The sequence below is a fragment of the Podarcis muralis genome, chromosome 7, assembly GCF_964188315.1.
Source record: "Podarcis muralis chromosome 7, rPodMur119.hap1.1, whole genome shotgun sequence".
Taxonomy (NCBI): domain Eukaryota; kingdom Metazoa; phylum Chordata; class Lepidosauria; order Squamata; family Lacertidae; genus Podarcis; species Podarcis muralis.
The window spans coordinates 9879062-9897065 of NC_135661.1; the positions used below are offsets into that span (position 1 = coordinate 9879062).

The window sequence follows — 18004 nt, forward strand, 5'->3', positions numbered from 1 at the left end:
TCGTCCATGGCAGGCGGGTGTCGCTCGGGGGATCCCGCGGCCTTCTCGGCCCGGCCGCCGGGGTGGCGGCTCGCGGCGGCGGCGGCGCTGCTGATGCTGCTGGCGGCGGGCCGCGGGGCGCAGGCGCTCTACTTCCACATCGGGGAGACGGAGAAGCGCTGCTTCATCGAGGAGATCCCTGACGAGACCATGGTTATCGGTGCGCATGCGCGAGGAGGAGAGGGAGAGGCGGGGGTGGGGGAGAGCGCGGGGGGTGCGCGCGCACCGGCTCACCTGTCCCCTGTCCCCTGTTGACGGTGGCGGGCCTGTTCCTCCGCTCCGCAGGGAACTACCGGACGCAGCTGTGGGACAAACAGTCCGAGGCCTTCCTGCCCTCCACGCCGGGCCTGGGCATGTTCGTGGAGGTCAAGGATCCCTATGGGAAGGTGAGCAGGTGGAGGAGGAGGAGGGGGGAGCGGGAGCTGCTTCTTCTTGGCCTGACAGCAGCAGCCAAGGGGGCGCTGAGCAAGGAGACCCTGCCCGCCACCCTCTCCTCCCTGGGACCTTTCAATAGTTTGGGGGGCGGGGTGTATGTGTGCAGGGAGGCAATATGCCTGTTGCTTCCTCACCTCTGCATCAGGGGTGAGGGAGAGGATTTAAAGCCCCTGAAAGGGCCAGGCAACTCCTTGGTAGGGGTGAGGATGGTCTGGGGTCGTCACCCCTGGCGAAAGCTCCAATCAGATATCATAAAAGGTAAAGGGACCCCTGACCATTAGGTCCAGTCGTAGTCGACTCTGGGGTTGCGGCGCTCATCTCGCTTTATTGGCCGAGGGAGCCGGCGTACAGCTTCCGGGTCATGTGGCCAGCATGACTAAGCCGCTTCTGGCGAACCAGAACAGCGCACAGAAACGCCGTTTACCTTCCTGCCAGAGTGGTACCTATTTATCTACTTGCACTTTGACGTGCTTTTGAATTGCTAGGTTGGCAGGAGCAGGGACTGAGCAACGGGAGCTCACCCCGTCGTGGGGATTCCAACCGCCGACCTTCTGATCGGCAAGCCCTAGGCTCTGTGAGCAGAAATAGAAGCAGCAGGTGAGATACCCCCACACCCCTACCTGCCTGACTTTGCTGCTGCTTGATGGTTTCAGATGGTCCTCTCCAGGCAGTACGGCTCTGAAGGCCGCTTCACCTTCACTTCACACACCCCAGGAGAGCACCAGATCTGCCTCCACTCCAACTCCACCCGCATGGCCCTTTTTGCAGGCGGGAAACTGGTAAGCAGGTTTCTATGTGCCCTTTCCCTCTGTCCATCTTGCTCCAGCCAAGATGGCGGGGGCTGCTCTTCAGGTGCTCTGCCCTCACGAACTGGACTCCAACTCACCCTGGTTATTGCTTGTGTAAGGCAAGAGGAAGCTGGTGTAGAAGGCCAGAGCTCCTTCTACATTTGCTGAGCAACTGATTGGAAGGGAGGAGGAAAAAGCCCTGATGAGACAGGGGTGGGGAGTGGGTTGAACTGCGGTGGTGGCTCTTGAATTGGTTTGTGTGTTGCTGTGTTGTGTTCAGCGGGTGCACTTGGATATCCAAGTCGGGGAGCATGCCAACAATTACCCAGAGATTGCAGCCAAGGACAAACTGACCGAACTGCAGCTAAGAGCCAGGCAGCTCTTAGACCAGGTGGAGCAGATCCAGAAGGAGCAGAACTACCAAAGAGTAAGTAACGGATTTCTTTCTTTCTTTTTTTTTACCATAATGCCATTCAGGAGGAGGAGCGGGATCTTGAATGGCATTATGGTGGGGAGGGGGAATCTACCCTGTCCATAGTTTGTGAGGAACTTGTCAGACCTCAATGTTTAAATGGTTCCTACCTAATCACTAATACCGTACTTAATGAGCATCATCTTGAAAGGCTTTGCTCATCTGAAAGTTCAGAGAAGCACTTGCCAGATCCTAAGAACTTCTTTAGGAGGAGGGCATTCAAGCTGCATTGGTGCAGGCTGACTGGAGTTAGGGTGGCGTTTGTTGTAGGGAAATAGCCGCGGGTTTACAGGTGGTGTACCTGCAATAGACCAAGATTGGCAGGAGTTGTTCAGAGGGGGATAGTACTGGAAAGATCCTACATCTGCAAGAAGGACTCACCTGCGTAGATGGAGATGTTGGGTTGTATGGGTCTGGTGTGGGGAAGGGGAGAGGGAAGTACCTTCTCTGACTCTCGCCACCATGTTTACTTTCCAGTACCGAGAGGAGAGATTCCGCATGACCAGCGAGAGCACCAACCAGCGGGTGCTGTGGTGGTCCATTGCCCAGACCATCATCCTCATCCTCACTGGCATTTGGCAGATGAGGCACCTCAAGAGCTTCTTTGAGGCTAAAAAATTGGTGTAGCCCCCCTGACAGCACAGGCACCGTTGTTCTTCCGGTTCCACTGAGCACTTATTGGCCCTCCTGGATTTGGCACAACTGAAAGGACAGATGGAAGCACAGCATGTGAAACATCTTTGGACCAGCATTTGCATACTTCCTCTTCCCTGATGAAGGGGGTGCCCTGCCCACAGAAGTCTCTCACGTGCCACCCCGTTCTTTGCTTTGCTGTGTTGCAGCAGCTGGAAAAGCCTCTGTGGGCAGTGCCCTTGTGCAGATCCAAAGGAAGAGAAAATTGCTTTCTAAGAGACTGAGTAGGCTCTTTTTTTAAAAAAAAAGTGCTTTCCTGTTTCTGGATCCTGATTGGTGGGAGTAACTTCTGGGTTGTTCTGTTCTGGTGGTTCCCTGTCGTTCTTTGCTCTTAACACGTGAGGTTTGTGGGGGCAGCCCTTGTAGTGGAGAACGGCCTGGAAGAGGAAATGGGAGGGGTGGAATAACATTTATACTCAAACTAGGTTTTTTCTTGCTGGGGGTGGGGGTGGCCTGATACCTACTGGAACTTGGGGCGGGGGCTGCTTAGGACAACAGCAGTGGTTGCCTACAGGGTTCTGGCAGCATCTCCTCTTGTAACCCTCCCCAGTTTCCAGCGGAGGGGCTAGATAACCATTGTGAACATGGGGTTAGCAAAAGTTTAGGCTCCAGGTGTGTTTCAAGTGCTTTCACAGAAGGGATCTCTAGACTTCTGCAAATGAGCCTAGTTTAAGGATACCCGCAGGTAGTATCTTTTAATTGCACAGAGAAGAGTTTCCACTTGGATGAGTAGGGTGTTTTTTTATACGGCCCTGCTAATGCCACTAGTGTGGATGGCAGGAAGCTTGCTAGGAGACAGCATTAAGTAAGTTGCCATTTATGTACCATGGAGCTCCTTAACAGCCTTTCTTGAGTTTGGAAAGAGAGGCCTCTACCTATGCAAAAGTATGCCTGATGATTTGTGGGTGACAGCAGAGCCAGAGCATGGAATGGTGGAGAATTTGAAATGCAGTTATCTCCCCCTCCTCTTCCCTGTGTTTTATTTCCTGCCCACAACGGTAAATTCTTAATAATGTTCCTTGTTACAGTTCTGGAGTGAAATAAAATTTCCTGCGAAAGGCTTTCTCTTCCTTGTGTTACTGATTTGGGGTTTGGGTGGGGGTACGGTGACAAGGGGGTCTGAGCTCAAGAGGAAAATATAATTGGCTCTGGGACTAGGCTCCTCCTGCAAACTTATTTTTGGCAACGGAGACCCCCACAACCAGCAGCTTCAAACTTTTTTTTTGTGGGGAAGGAGTAAGGTGGGCCCAGGCTCTCTAGAGAAGGCTCTGATGCTTTTAGGTTCCTCTGGGCCAGGGGTCTGCAACCCGCGGCTCCGGAGCCGCATGTGGCTCTTTTACACCTTTGCCGCGGCTCCGGGACGGATACTAGCGAGGGGAGGAGGCGCATTGTGCGCCCCGACACTCCCCACTGTGGCGGGCGCTGTACTGGCTGTGACGTCACATGGGGGCAGTGCGTGCGTTAGTCACGCACCGTCCTGACATCACCTTCCCGCCCACTGTCAGATCGGAGGGCAGCGGCGTGCATGCTTTAAATGTCGCAATGGTTTTGCGGCTCCCAGGTTTTTTTCCCCTTCGGAAATGGGTCCAAGTGGCTCTTTTTGTCTTAAAGGTTGCAGACCCCTGCTCTGGGCCCTTAGGCAGTGCCTGGCATGAAGAAGAAGAGTTTGGATTTGATATCCCGCTTTATCACTACCCAAAGGAGTCTCAAAGAGGCTAACATTCTCCTTTCCCTTCCTCCCCCCAACAAACACTCTGTGAGGTGAGTGGGGCTGAGAGACTTCAGAGAAGTGTGACTGGCCCAAGGTCACCCAGCAGCTGCATGTGGAGGAGCGGAGACAGGAACCCACTTCACCAGGTTAGGAGTCTACCGCTCTTAACCACTACGCCACACTGGCTCTCACTGGTATGCGAAGGGTCATAGAGCATGATGACAGATTGTTTAAATGCAGGTGAGAAAGGCCCAGTTTCCCACTCCCAGTGGCCAAGCAGATGCAACAGACTTCAGCCAACCTATTTCTGGGGTGATGGGAGCGGTTCCTTGGTAGCTGCTCTAAACCCAAATAGGATTGGCAAGTCAAACCAGATTTGGGCTTCTTGTTGTTGTTTAGTCGTTTTGTCGTGTCCAACTCTTTGTGACCCCCTGGACCAGAGCATGCCAGGCACTCCTGTCTTCCACTGCCTCCCGCAGTTTGGTCAAACTCATGCTGGTAGCTTCGAGAACACTGTCCAACCATCTCGTCCTCTGTCCCCTTCTCCTTGTGCCCTCCATCTTTCCCAACATCAGGGTCTTTTCCAGGGAGTCTTCTCTTCTCATGAGGTGGCCAAAGTATTGGTGCTTCAGCTTCAGGATCCGTCCCAGTGGCGTAGCGTGGGGGGTGCAGGGGGGGGGGCCAGCCGCACCGGGCGCAACATCTGGGGTTAGGGCAAATCCACGGGTTAGGGGGCGCAAATTACTTGCCTTGCCCCGGGTGCTGACAACCCACGCTACGCCACTGATCCGTCCTTCCAGTGAGCACTCAGGGCTGATTTCCTTCAGAATGGAGAGGTTTGATCTTCTTGCAGTCCATGGGACTCTCAAGAGTCTCCTCCAACACCATAATTCAAAAAGATTTGGGCTAATAAAGACCAATTTCGGCTTGATTGTCCTGCACCTCTCTGCCTGGCTGGCGGTGCCCCCTTCACTCCCGGGCTCGTTTGGCCCACATCCCCCCCGTCTAGGCTACGGAGCAGGTCGTCAGTACTGAAAGGGCTCCCGGCAAGGGGTTCCGCCGGTGCGCGCTAAGCCAGGGAGCCAGCCAGTCGCGTTTGGATCCGAGATTCCACGCTGCAATAGCAGCCAGCGAAGCAAGCGCCGCTCGAGCCGCCAAGGCCTGCAGGGGGCGCCGTTGGGGCCGCGTCTCGCTGCTGGGTTTGGCCGGCTAGAGCGGCTGCTTCCGGCTGGGGAAAGCGGAAGCGGCGGCCGCGCGGACAGGGGCAGCATGGAGGGAGAAGCGGGCAGCTTCGCGCACCTCGGGCTGGACGCGCGGCTCCTGCAGGTAACGCGGGCGAGGCTGGGAAGGGGGGGGGGCTGCGGCCTCCGCCGCCTCCGGGCCTGACCTCGTGTCTCTCGTTCTCTCTGCCCGGCAGGCGACGGCGGAGCTGGGCTGGGCGAAGCCGACGCTGATCCAGGAGAAGGCCATCCCGCTGGCCCTGGAGGGCAAAGACCTGCTGGCGCGGGCCAAGACGGGCTCCGGCAAGACGGGCGCCTACGCCCTGCCCCTCCTCCAGCACCTGCTCCGGGGGAAAGCGGTGAGCTCCCCGGGGCCCCGACCCTCTCCCTCCCTCCATCATCATCATCATCATCATCATTTATACCCCGCCCATCTGGCTGGGTTTCCCCAGCCACTCTGGGCGCCTTCCAACAAAAGATTAAAAATACATTGAAACCTCAGTCATGATAAACTTCCCTAAACACGCGTGCCTTCAGATGTCTTATAAATGTTAGATCAGGCATCCCCAAACTTGGCCCTCCAGATGTTTTGGGACTACAACTCCCATCATCTCTAGCTAACAGTACCAGTGGTTAGGGCTGATGGGAATTGGAGAAGAAGAAGAAGAGTTTGGATTTGATATCCCGCTTTATCACTACCCGAAGGAGTCTCAAAGCGGCTAACATTCTCCTTTCCCTTCCTCCCCCACAACAAACACTCTGTGAGGTGAGTGGGGCTGAGAGACTTCAGAGAAGTGTGACTAGCCCAAGGTCACCCAGCAGCTGCATGTGGAGGAGCGGAGACGCGAACCCGGTTCACCAGATTACGAGACTACCGCTCTTAACCACTACACCACACTGGCTCTTTTGTAGTCCCAAAACATCTGGAGGGCCGAATTTTGGGATGCCTGTGTTGGATAGTTGTTTATTTCTTTGACATCTGATGGAAGGGCGTTCCACAGGGCAGGCGCCACTACCGAGAAGGCCCTCTGCCTGGTTCCCTGCAACTTCACTTCTCGCAGTGAAGGAACCACCAGATGGCCCTCGGCACTAGACCTCAGTGTCCGGGTTGAACATTGGGGGTGGAGATGGTCCTTCCGGAAGAACTGGAACGTGGAGCTGTAGAGTTGGAAGGGACCCCACCCCCCAGGCCATCTAGCCCAGGCCCCCACAGTGTAGGGGTCGCACCTAAAGAGCCCCTTTTGTGATGGCCTGGAGAGGGCGGGACTCTTCTGACCGGGTCTTTTCTTGCCTCCTAGTCAGCGCTGGTGGTGGAGCAGGCCGTTCGGGGACTCATCCTGGTCCCCACCAAGGAGCTGGGCCAGCAGGTGCTGCAGATGCTCCGGCAGCTGACCTCCTACTGCTCCCGAGACCTGCACCTCGTTGACATCTCTGGCCAGGCGGACTTGGCAGCTCAGAGGTGAGTGGTGGGAGGAGGGGCAGGACGGCTGTCTCTTGGGCTGGCCATGTTATTGAAGTCCCCAACCCCAACCCCAAAATGCTTTCTGATTCCTGGCCCGACCGCACTGGCTGCTGATTTGTTTCCCTGCCCAATTCGAAATGCTCATTTTGACCTATAAAACTGTAAGCAGCTCACAACCACAATACCTGAAGGACTGCTCTCCCCATATGAACTGACCCAAACCCACGATCATCATCTGAGGCCCTTTGTGTGTCTCCTCCATGAGAGGTCTGGAGTGTGGCAACACAAGAACAGTCATTTTATGCAGTGACTGCCTGTTTGAAAAGCTCTCCCCGGGCAGGCTCGCCTGACACCTACATTACATATATTTAGGTGCAAGGTGAAAACTTTTCTTTTCAACATTCTGTGGCTTTGTAAGTGCCTTTGTAGAGTGGGGAGATGTTTGTTTTTGCTTTATTATGTTCTTTGTGTTCTCATTTTGTATTTTAATGTTGTGAACCGCCCTGTGATCTTTGGATGAGGGATGGTATACAAATTTAATAACAACAACAACAATAATAATTTTTTTATTTATACCCCGCCCTTCCCAGTTCGAAAACCGGGCTCAGGGCAGCTAACAACAAATTTAAAACACTTTAAAACAATTATAAAAGCAGCATAAAATACAGTATAAAAACATGAATAACAATAAAAATAAAAAATCAATTAGATAATCCCCAGGGCTAGCTGGCTGAATAAATAACAATAATTCCTGTGAATGGGTCCTTTGTCGTTGGCAGGCTGTGATGGTGGTTCTTTCAAGGGGGCTTTGGAGATGGAAGACAGGCTGGCCTCTCTAAAGCATTCCAGAGCCTTTCTGGAGTCTCTTGTAGTCTCACATTTTGCTTGTGGCCTCTGGTTGCTTTCTGAGTGGCAACAATGAATGGGGGTCCTCTTCTGCAGTTGACACTGCCCTCTTGGGGAGATCCTCTGTAGCCCAGTTAAGGGTGGCAGCCTCTTCCCATCAGCAACCTCTGGTTACGGTTGCATCGCAGACCCAAAGCTTTCATTCAAGGTCAGGCAAGTATATGTGGTAGTTTCCCAGAAACTGGGCCTTCCCATCTCTGACTGAGGCTTTTGTGTGTTGTGGATTCTCTTCCTTCAAGGCCCATCTTGATGGAGAAGCCGGATGTGGTGGTGGGGACGCCATCGCGGGTCCTGGCTCACTTGAAGGCTGGCAGCCTGAGCCTGCAGGATTCCTTGGAAATCCTGGTCTTGGATGAAGCTGACCTCCTTTTCTCCTTTGGCTTTGAGGAAGATTTGAAAAGTCTGTTGTGGTGAGTTTATTCTGGCCCTGGGTTGTTGGCTTTGGAAGGCCAGCCTGTGGTTCTGTAGGAGTGTGGAGGGGGCCTAGGAGGTCTCTGAGTTCTTACAAGCAGTACCTGCTCAGGTGTCCTGCTCCATCATTTGTTGAATGTTGGATGCTATGCCAAGGGGGGAAGTGGGGATAGTCCTGGAGCTAGATAAATTGCTTTTTGTATACAGCTAGAATCCATTAGGACGCGGGTGGCGCTGTGGGTTAAACCACAGAGCCTAGGACTCGCTGATCAGAAGGTCGGCGGTTTGAATCCCCATGACGGGGTGAGCTCCCGTTGCTCGGTCCCTGCTCCTGCCAACCTAGCAGTTCGAAAGCATGTCAAAGTGCAAGTAGATAAATAGGTACCACTCCGGAGGGAAGGTAAATGGCGTTTCCGTGTGCTGCTCTGGTTCGCCAGAAGCGGCTTAGTCATGCTGGCCACATGACCCGGAAGCTGTACGCCGGCTCCCTCGGCCAATAAAGCGAGATGAGCGCCGCAACCCCAGAGTCGGCCACGACTGGACCTAATGGTCAGGGGTCCCTTTACCTTTACCTAGAATCCATTTTGAAGCTTGTTGGATCCATTTTGTTTGGTTTTGTGGCATATTTTATTGGGGAAATTGTATACAGTCATAACTCAGGTTGAATGTGCTTTGGGATGAGCGCGTTCGAGTTGCGCTCTGCGGCAACCCGGAAGTAACAGAGCGCGTTACTTCCAGGTTTCGCCGCATGAGCAGACGCTCAAAATGACATCATGCGCATGCGCAGAAGTGGCGAAAAGCAACGCATGCGTGCACAGACGTGCCATCACTGGTTACGTTCGCTTCTAGATGCGAACGGGGCTCCGGAATGGATCCCGTTCGCATCTGGAGGTACCACTGTAATATAAACAGAAATCCTGAGCTGAAATCAGCTTTCGGGATGGAAAAAGTTGGTGCCATCACACTGGGAAAAGAAGCTCAGCATATTTATAGTGAAGGTTATGGAAGCAGAGGGATAGGTTGGGGCTGTTGTGCCTGCAATGCCCTGTTTTACTCTCATCCTGGAGGCATCTGGTTCTCTGCCTTTGGGTGCTGAGTTCTGGGCAAGGGGGGCTTTTGGTGCGACGTTACAAATGATGGGCTCTTGTTTCCTCTCCAGCCACTTGCCCAAGATCTACCAGTCTTTCCTCATGTCAGCTACCTTCAATGCGGATGTCGAGGCCCTGAAGGAGCTGGTGCTCCACAACCCTGTAAGTTTGTGGGAAATTGGTTGGAGGTTGTGGGAATGGTTTTGGATTCAAAGGAGGCAAGGTGAAGGGCTGGGATTTCTGTCTCCCGTTGCTCTGGGGTTGTGGTGGTGGTGGAAATGCTCTTCACAGATAGTAATGGTCCTGTGTCTGTCTGCCTCTTGCAACCTGCGGGCGTTGAGTTGGTTCTGGTGGTCTCCTAGCAATCCGTGGCACAGAAAGGGAGCAATGACTGTATTTTTCGCTCCATAAGATGCACTTTTTTTCTCTTAAAAACTAAGGGCAAATGTCTGTGTGTCTTACGGAGCGAATGTGTGGTCCCTGGGCCTGGGGGGGACGGACCCGGGCTTCCCCCACCAGCCCCACAAGCTCCGGGAGCGGAGGCAAGGCTGCGCGCAACCTTGCCGCTGCTCCCGGACCTGTTCTGGGGGCTGGGGTCGGGGGAAGCTCGGGCTTCCCTTGCCCCAGCCCCGCGGCAAAAAACGAAGCCAAGGCAGCTAGCGGAAAAGACAAGGGAAAGTGTAAGTATAAACAACAAGAAGAAGATCTGCAGAAGGGGCATGGAAGAGACTTAAGAGCCTCGGACATAAGATTACCAGGTTGATGGACTACATAGAATGGACAGTAAGGACTGACATAACCCGAGACCAGGAAGAAGGGACGTTGGATGGAGATTGGAAGAAAGTCTATAAAGAAAAATTGTTATTTTGGGAATTAGTGTAAATTAATGAATATTAGGGGAAATGTTGGAATGAAACTATCTGGCTTTAGTAGAAATGATATAAGGAGTTATGTATAAATAAGTATTAAGTTTTAAGCTCTAAGGTATTTTACGGTAAGATAAGTTTAAATAAATTAAGGCAAACTGAATAACAGAATATGGTGAAAGATGGAAAGGATCTGCTAAGTAATAGGTTAGACTGTTAAGATAAATTATTTAATAAAAATTGAGAAAGATGGAAAGAATTTGGTGAAACAACTAATTAAGCTAGAATACAAAAAGGGAGGTGTGAGGAGGTCAATGAAACAAGCAAATGAAAGGTAAAGATAGGCAAAAAAGGGACTGGTATCTTTTTCTTTTTGTTGTTGTGTTGTTGTATTGGTTTTTTATGTATTTTGGGTTACCTCTGATACCCCATAATTAAATACAATATACTCGCACATAGACTGCCTTATACTGTGTTTAAAACTAAAATCACATTTGGGAAAAAACTGTTTCTTAGGTAGCTAGTCCTAGTCTTTATAACCCTGTACCTTCTTCCAGAAGGCAGAAGCTGAAAGAGATAATTTCTGGGGTGCGTACTATCCTGCACTATCTCTGCAGCTTTCTTATGACACCTGGAAGCATAGATTTGATCCAAGGTCAAATCCTCCTCCTCTAACCCCGGTGATTTACGATCTCTGGAATCTTGCACGCCCGTAGCTGCTCCCACACAGTGCAGTTTCTACAGCTGCATCTGTTGCTTCTTCTGTCCCTATACAGCAGCATTTCGTGTCGGCCATCACTTTCTTTATAAAATCCCAAGATATATTATCAAATGCTTTTTCCGCATCTATAAAGATCATTGCTACTTTTTTCTCATTTCTTCTAAATACTCTATTACATTTAAGATATTTCTTATATTATCTTTCATCTGCCTACCTGGAAGGAATCCCACTTGGTCTGGATGTATATAAACATTTAAGACCTTTTTCAATCTATTAGCTAAAATATTAGCAAATATAATCATTGTTCAATAATGAAATAGGTCTATAGTTTTTGACCAAGGTCAAATCTGTATTTGGTTTTGGAATCAATATAAGCTTCCTTCCATTCACGTATGCCTTGGCCCCTCTGCAGTAACGACTATAATAGCTTAAGCTCCCTCAACAACATTGGTGGGTAGGCAGCGTATAAATACTCCGAAATAAAATGAAGCCTCTTTTCACCTCCTGCACAACAGGTGACCCTGAAGCTGCAGGAATCGCAGCTGCCAGACAGCTCCAAGCTGAGCCAGTTCCAGATTCGGTGCGAGACGGAGGACGACAAGTTCCTGCTGCTCTATGCACTACTGAAGCTTTCGCTGGTGAAGGGCAAAGTCATCCTCTTTGTCAGCACCATCGACCGCTGCTACCGCCTCAAACTCTTCCTGGAGCAATTCAGTATCCCAGCCTGTGTCTTGAACTCCGAGCTGCCTGTTCAGTCCAGGTGAGCCTTGCTAGGTAGGTGTGGGGGCAATGTTGGAGGCAGCAGCAGCAGCAGCTGCCATCCTGGGAGATGCGAAAAAGGAGCTGCAGGTATGGTGCTTTGGCCTTGAAGGGGGCACGTAGGAGGAGAGGAACAAACTGGCAGGCCGTGGCATCCATGCCTGGCCACGATGCAGCCCCAGGCACTGCCTGCCATATCCAGAGGTGAATTCCCCTGGCGAAACCACAGTTTCCATCAATTGATCTGTTCCAGGTGCCACATCATCAGCCAGTTCAATCGGGGCTTCTGTGATTACATCATCGCCACCGACGAACAGGACCTGGGAGAGAAAGAGGGACCGGCGAGAGGGAAGAGGAAGAGGAAGGGCAACAAAGCAGCAAAGTAGGTTTGGCTTAAGAGCCACAAAGACGTTCTGTTTGACAACGGATGGTGTGAAATAGGAGATTTGGGGGTAGGTGCCATCGGTGTGCAGCTGACCCTCAGGTCTACTTCTCCATAATCAAGAAATGCCATGCGGGCCCTGGACTAGGGCCCGGAATAAATGGTAGGGTAGATCATAGAGTCGTAGAGTTGGAAGGGATCTCAAGGATCTTGTAGTTTAACCCCCTGCAGTGCAGGAATCCTGCCTGCACCAGCCCCTGGCTGGGCTTGAACCGTCAACCTTCTGGTTAAGAGGCAGATGCACTGCGCCACAAGGAAATAAGCTGAATTTGAATCATGGCGGGTGACTGGTTCCATCTGTGGTGGCAGAGGTGGCCTAATTATGTTCCAGCCGGCCTACCCTTCAGCCAATCCGTTTTGGGTGGCATAGAATTCACTCCTCACCCCAGACCACTTTTTTCTATCCAGTGAGTGATCCAATGACTTCTACCCAGCTGGCCTGTCAAAAGTGAATTTTACAAACCTCCTAGGTAAAGGTAAAGGTACCCCTGCCCGTATGGGCCAGTCTTGACAGACTCTGGGGTTGTGCGCCCATCTCACTCAAGAGGCCGGGGGCCAGCGCTGTCCGCAGACACTTCCGGGTCACGTGGCCAGCGTGACGAAGCTGCTCTGGCGAGCACACGGAACACTGTTTACCTTCCCGCTGGTAAGCGGTCCCTATTTATCTACTTGCACCCGGAGGTGCTTTCAAACTGCTAGGTTGGCAGGCGCTGGGACCGAGCAGCGGGAGCGCACCCCGCCGCGGGGATTCGAACCGCCGGCCTTTCGATCGGCAAGCCCTAGGCGCTGAGGCTTTTACCCACAGCGCCACCCGCGTCTCCTCCTAGCACAGCATAAATAGCAGCCTCATGCAACTTAAGCAGCTGGCAGCTGCCAGCCACCAACTGGAGACTTGTGCTCTTTCCCACATAACCCTGCCTTAGCAGTAAACTCTAATATCTTTGTGGAAGGAGAATAAAATCATGAAGGAATTAAATAAAATTGAAATGCACACGAGGAAAGGCCGAGCCAGGTTGTTTTCGCAAGAGAACCATGAGAGAAGTGCGGAATGGCATGTACGGAAGAGCAACTGCTATGACTGTTGAGGACAAAGGAAGGAGGGAAAGATAAGGAAGTTTTTATGCCTCGTGATTCAGTCGGCAGAGGCAAGTAGAAGGAAATGCGGCCTTTTCGCTTGCAACTTGTGCTTTTTCCATAGTTGGTGTGCCACCACCTCAACTACTTGCTGGCAGAGGTTGTATTGAACCCTTGCAACGCCTAAATAAACGTCCTGTTTGACTGACAATTGGAGTTTGGATTTTATTGGCCGTTTGAGCTGAACCCACAGAGTATTCGGTATTGAAACACAACACCTCCCTAACACCTTGCGTATAAAACAACCCCCCTCTGAGTAAATGCAACTTTAAAGGTGATTTCTCCCAAGAAGCTGGTGTTCATTTTGCATGGTAACTTGAGTTCATAATGTATGCTTTTAAGTGTATTTATTAACTTTGGTTACGGAATTTGTTTTTAAATGCTTTTGTTGACAATTTAATGCATTTTTAATGCTCTCTGATAAGCAGCTTAGAGGTTTTAGTTGCAGTTAAGTGGTATATGGGATGCAGGTGGCGCTGTAGGTTAAACCACAGCCTCTTGGGCTTGCCGATCAGAAGGTCGGCAGTTCGAATCCCCGCGACAGGGTGAGCTCCCGTTGCTCGGTCCCTGCTCCTGCCAACCTAGCAGTTCGAAAGCACATCAAAGTGCAAGTAGATAAATAGGTACCACTCCGGTAGGAAGGTAAACGGCGGTTCTGTGCGCTGCTCTGGTTCGCCAGAAGCGGCTTAGTCATGCTGGCCACATGACCCGGAAGCTGGACGTTGGCTCCTTCAGCAAATAAAGCGAGATGAGCGCCGCAACCCCAGAGTCGGTCACGACTGGACCTAATGGTCAGGGGTCCCTTTACCTTTACTAAGTGGTATATAAGCGGGTTAAGTAGGACTGCAGGATGCATCCAAGTGGCTTGGTTAGCAGAGGCCCAGAAAGGCCCAGATGTTTCTGAGGGGCCTCTTCCTTGTCCTGCTCCCTAGGAGAGGGAGAGAGTCGCCCCTTGCCCTCAGTGCTCTCTTCTGCTGCTTCCCTTGCAGGGGCAAAGACCAGGAATACGGAGTATCGCGTGGGATCGACTTCCAGAACGTCTCTGCTGTCCTGAACTTTGACTTCCCTCCCTCAGTGGAGTCCTACATTCACCGAGCAGGCAGGTGAGCAGCAGGTGGCCTTGCATTTACAGAACCGCGAATTCCACATTCCCGGGATGAGGCATCCTTGGTTTTCTAAGAACAGGGACTTATCAAAGGTCACCTGATGCCTCTGTGTCATCTGGGACTTCGGTTTTTTTGTAAGCTGCCTGGCACAGAACCCAGCCTTCTCTGAATTTCCTCTTGAGTCGGTTATCAAAGACCTATTTCTCTGATTAGCTGGTCATTTTCATAAAGCTGTTTCAGGGGGAAGGGGCCCAGAGTGTTTGTGTCCTTCCTCCCTTTTCACGGAGCGTGCCTTCCCTTCGCACAGTCCTGGTGCCTCTCCTGAGCCCCTTCTTGCCTCTTCCCTGCCCTTCCCTGACCACTTGTCGTCTTCCTCCCTTGCAGGACTGCCCGTGCAGACAACCCGGGCACTGCCCTGACCTTCGTGCTGCCCTCTGAGAAGGCTGTGCTGGCTGAGATCGAGGCAGCTCTCACAGGAGGAGGTGGGTGTTCTCACGAGGCAGGGAGGTGCTGCCCTCAGGAGGTCTTCCAAGCGGGCAGAGGGAACACCTCCCCCCGGGGGCGCAGGGACGGTGAGGTCAGCACGGGGCACTGGCTTGGCTCTGGGCGCAGAATTGCCCAATTCGAGAGTTGCCCCGTGCAGTGGCTGCTTGCCTTTCTGTCTCTCTAACCGGTCCCGATCCTCCCCCACCAGGCAGCGACGACACTCCCTTGCGGCCCTACCTGTTCCGGATGGAGGAGATTGAGGGCGTCCGGTACCGTTGTCGGGTGAGTGGGCACAGCCTGGCTGCTCTGGGAGGCTGCTGCGGCCGCACCACCTCCTCTTGCCCTCTGCCTGCACGGGGACAAGGGGGGCAGGGCAGTGGAGGCAGCTGTTACAGGTGATGCTTCAGAGCCATCCTTGGCAGGGCAGACTGCAGGTTGGGGGCGAGGTCGACATGGGTCCAGTGCTTTTCCAGCTGCACTGGCTCCCGGTGGAGTACAGAGACAGATTTAAGGTGCTGGCTTTGACCTTTAAAGCCCTTCACGGCCTAGGACCCTCATACCTACGGGACCGCCTCTCCTGGTATGGCCCACAGAGGACCTTAAGGTCCATAAACAGCAACACCCTAGAGGTCCCGGGCCCTAAGGAAGTTAAATTAGCCCCAACCACAGCCAGGGCCTTTTCAACACTGGCTCCGGCCTGGTGGAACACTCTGTCTCATGAGACCAGGGCCCTGCAGGATCTGATCTCTTTCCGCAGGGCCTGTAAAACAGTTGTTCTGCCTGGCCTTTGGCTTAGAATTAATTTGATTCCCACCCCCTCTTTCTTTTTTCCTGTCTCCTGTGAAGAGGCTGCAGTTTAATGTTTTAATGTTGTATTTTAATCTTGTTTTATAAGTTGTATTTTAATCAACTTGTTTTTCTTATTGGTGGTTAGCCGCCCTGAGCCCGGTCTTGGCTGGGGAGGGTGGGGTATAAATAAATTTTGTTGAGGACAAGCCCGCTTCAGGGAGCCCCCTGATATCCCCTTCCCTGAGTGGTTTTGCCAGGCGCTAGAGAGGGGAAATCTCAGAGGCGGCAGGAACGTTTGGCAAGGAATTGTAAAGCACAGGATCCAGTTCTCTGGATGCCACGGCGTGATTCGGAGGGGTTGCCTCCTCCCGCTATTTCTTGTTTTCTCCCGACTCAGCTGCTGCTTTTGGTAATCACGGGGACGGAGTAAGTCCTGTGCCCCCCTCCCCATTACTTTTAAACCACCATCCCACCTCAGTTGGGTCCTTTGCTCTTTGCTCTCAGGACGCCATGCGGTCCGTCACCAAGCAGGCCATCAAGGAAGCTCGCCTCCGGGAGATCAAGGAGGAACTGCTCAACTCTGAGAAGCTGAAGGTATTCGCCTGCGCAGCACCTGGGCGTGGGGAGGGCAGGGGGACCCGAGAGAGTGGGAGGGGGCCGTCAGGGAGGGCCGGCTGCTGGGGAGCTGTTGCTGACCTCCATCTCTCTCCTCCCAGACGTACTTTGAGGACAATCCTCGGGACCTGGACCTCCTGCGCCACGACAAGCCTCTTCACCCAGCCATTGTCAAGCCCCACTTGCGGAACGTACCAGCGTACCTGGGTAAGGGGGGGGCGGCATTTGTGACCTCAGCAGGGGGGCTCAATGCTGCGTCTGAGGGGATAGCGAACAGCAGCAGGCCCTGTAAATGAGCTCTGGGGCGGGACTTGGGCTTCCCTCCTCCGAGGGGGAAAGAGAGGGAGCCCTGCTTTTCCTGCAGAGTCCTTACCTTGGAGTCCACACGCCACTGTCCATGCAAATCTCCAAGGCAAACTCTTGCTTCTCAGCTGTGGTGCGGAAGAAAAAGTGCAGCAAAGGGGGCCGGGTATCGGGGGGGGGGGGAGAGCTAGTGCAAAAGCATTGCAGGCCTCTCGAGAATGGGCCGCAAGAGGGGGCTCTTCCGCCTCCTGTTTGGGCCAGTAACCACCAGCGGCTGCTCCTCTTCTCTCCCCAGTGCCTCCCACCCTCCGGGCTGTGGCGCAGCCCCTGGGCAGCAAGCGCAGACGACGGAAGCCGCTGCCACCCAAAACCAGGGTATGTCTTGCTCCTCTGCTGCTGACCCCAAATTGGAGGGGGAGCGGGGACTGGCTTGCCTGTCTTCACACCCTGGCACGCGCCCAGGGAAGGTTTCTTGGCAAAACTTTACGGAACCGGGCACAGCTCCCTGTTTCCCAGCCTCTGCTTGGGAAAGTTTGTGGAGCTGTTGTCAATCATGCGCTGGGTCCTGTAAAGAAGGCTTGACAATTGGGGGGGGGCTGGGGGGGGGGCTTGACAGCTGGGGGACCTTCTGTGCTCCTCCAGAGGCCCTATTTCACCCCCTCCTCTGTGTTTGTTCCTTCACCCCCGGGTACAAGAGCAAAAATCTCACCTCTGCTGTTTCCCGGGTTCTCCACTCTTGGCTACATAGGCTGTAGGTTGAGTTTGGGACCTGCCATGTGGGGCCCTGGGCAGTTCTTCTGCCCCTTTCTGTGGTGCTTCTGGGGGGGAGTCCAAGTGCTGAGGACAAATGGTGTGGCCCGTGTGCGGGTGGGGTTTGCAGACCCAATCCCCAAGCGAACAGCTCAGGAACCTTTGCCAGAGGCCCTTTGGCTCTGTGATTGTGGCACCAGGGCGAGGGACCCAGCAGCCCAGTGGTCAGGCAACCCCCCTCCCCCTGTGAGATCCACTTCTACACTGTCTCTCCCTCCCCCAATAGGGCCAGCGGAACCCTCTGCGGAGCTTCAGATGCACGAAGCAGAGGTCGGGAGCCAAGCATCGGTCAGCCAAGCACCGGACGGCCGCTGGAACGCCTGGATCCTGACCGCCGCTTATAGCTGAACTGTGTCAGGGAGGAGGCTGGCTCTGGGCCCCTGTTTTGGGGCCGGGATATTTGATGTAAATAAAGGACAGCTGTTTGTGCTCGGCCGCCGTCTTGTCAGGTTCGGAGGCCTTCCTCAGAAGAACATTAAAGGGCTTGACCTCCCGTGGCCATTGCAGTGCCTTAAGGCCGGGAGCAACTTCTCCTGCATTCTCAAGTCTTTGTGGGGTTTTTGTTTGTCTTTGAGCTGCCTCCTCTGTCCTGGCTACACTGCCTGGGGAGTAGCTCTGGGCCCCTTGTGCCTGCCTCTCTGGGCCAAGTGGTGGGTGGCTGCAGGGTCCCCCTTCCCATTGGCTTCCTCGTGTGGGTGAAGGTGCTTTGTCTTGGAAGCCGGGTTCCTCCCGTGGAGATTCCTGGCAG

General features: G+C 53.3%; 2 protein-coding genes across 2 annotated transcripts; both read left to right on the plus strand.

Moving 5' to 3' along the window:
• The first annotated feature begins 6 nt into the window (after nt 1–6).
• TMED4 (transmembrane p24 trafficking protein 4) lies at nt 7–3488 on the plus strand. The gene is made up of 5 exons (XM_028741257.2): nt 7–199; nt 325–425; nt 1128–1253; nt 1543–1689; nt 2212–3488. The coding sequence occupies exons 1-5, from the start codon at nt 7–9 to the stop codon at nt 2359–2361; spliced, it is 717 nt and encodes a 238-aa protein (XP_028597090.2). The 3' UTR covers nt 2362–3488.
• A 1862-nt stretch (nt 3489–5350) lies between these two features.
• On the plus strand, nt 5351–17801 carry DDX56 (DEAD-box helicase 56). The gene is made up of 14 exons (XM_028741255.2): nt 5351–5464; nt 5556–5717; nt 6657–6817; nt 7966–8136; nt 9297–9387; nt 11328–11572; nt 11825–11953; nt 14137–14250; nt 14638–14735; nt 14948–15021; nt 16033–16122; nt 16245–16350; nt 16742–16821; nt 17483–17801. Exons 1-14 carry the CDS (start codon nt 5408–5410, stop codon nt 17585–17587), a joined length of 1683 nt encoding a protein of 560 aa, XP_028597088.2. The 5' UTR covers nt 5351–5407; the 3' UTR covers nt 17588–17801.
• Nucleotides 17802–18004: the final 203 nt, after the last annotated feature.

Bases quoted from the DNA above. Each gene is read 5' to 3' on its own strand.
- TMED4 (XM_028741257.2), top strand. From the start codon at position 7: ATGGCAGGCGGGTGTCGCTCGGGGGATCCCGCGGCCTTCTCGGCCCGG. The intron at 200-324 runs GTGCGCATGCGC...TCCGCTCCGCAG, and splicing joins TGACGAGACCATGGTTATCG to GGAACTACCGGACGCAGCTG. The intron at 1,254-1,542 runs GTAAGCAGGTTT...TGTTGTGTTCAG, and splicing joins TTTTTGCAGGCGGGAAACTG to CGGGTGCACTTGGATATCCA.
- DDX56 (XM_028741255.2), top strand. From the start codon at position 5,408: ATGGAGGGAGAAGCGGGCAGCTTCGCGCACCTCGGGCTGGACGCGCGG. The intron at 5,718-6,656 runs GTGAGCTCCCCG...CTTGCCTCCTAG, and splicing joins ACCTGCTCCGGGGGAAAGCG to TCAGCGCTGGTGGTGGAGCA. The intron at 11,954-14,136 runs GTAGGTTTGGCT...CTTCCCTTGCAG, and splicing joins AAGGGCAACAAAGCAGCAAA to GGGCAAAGACCAGGAATACG.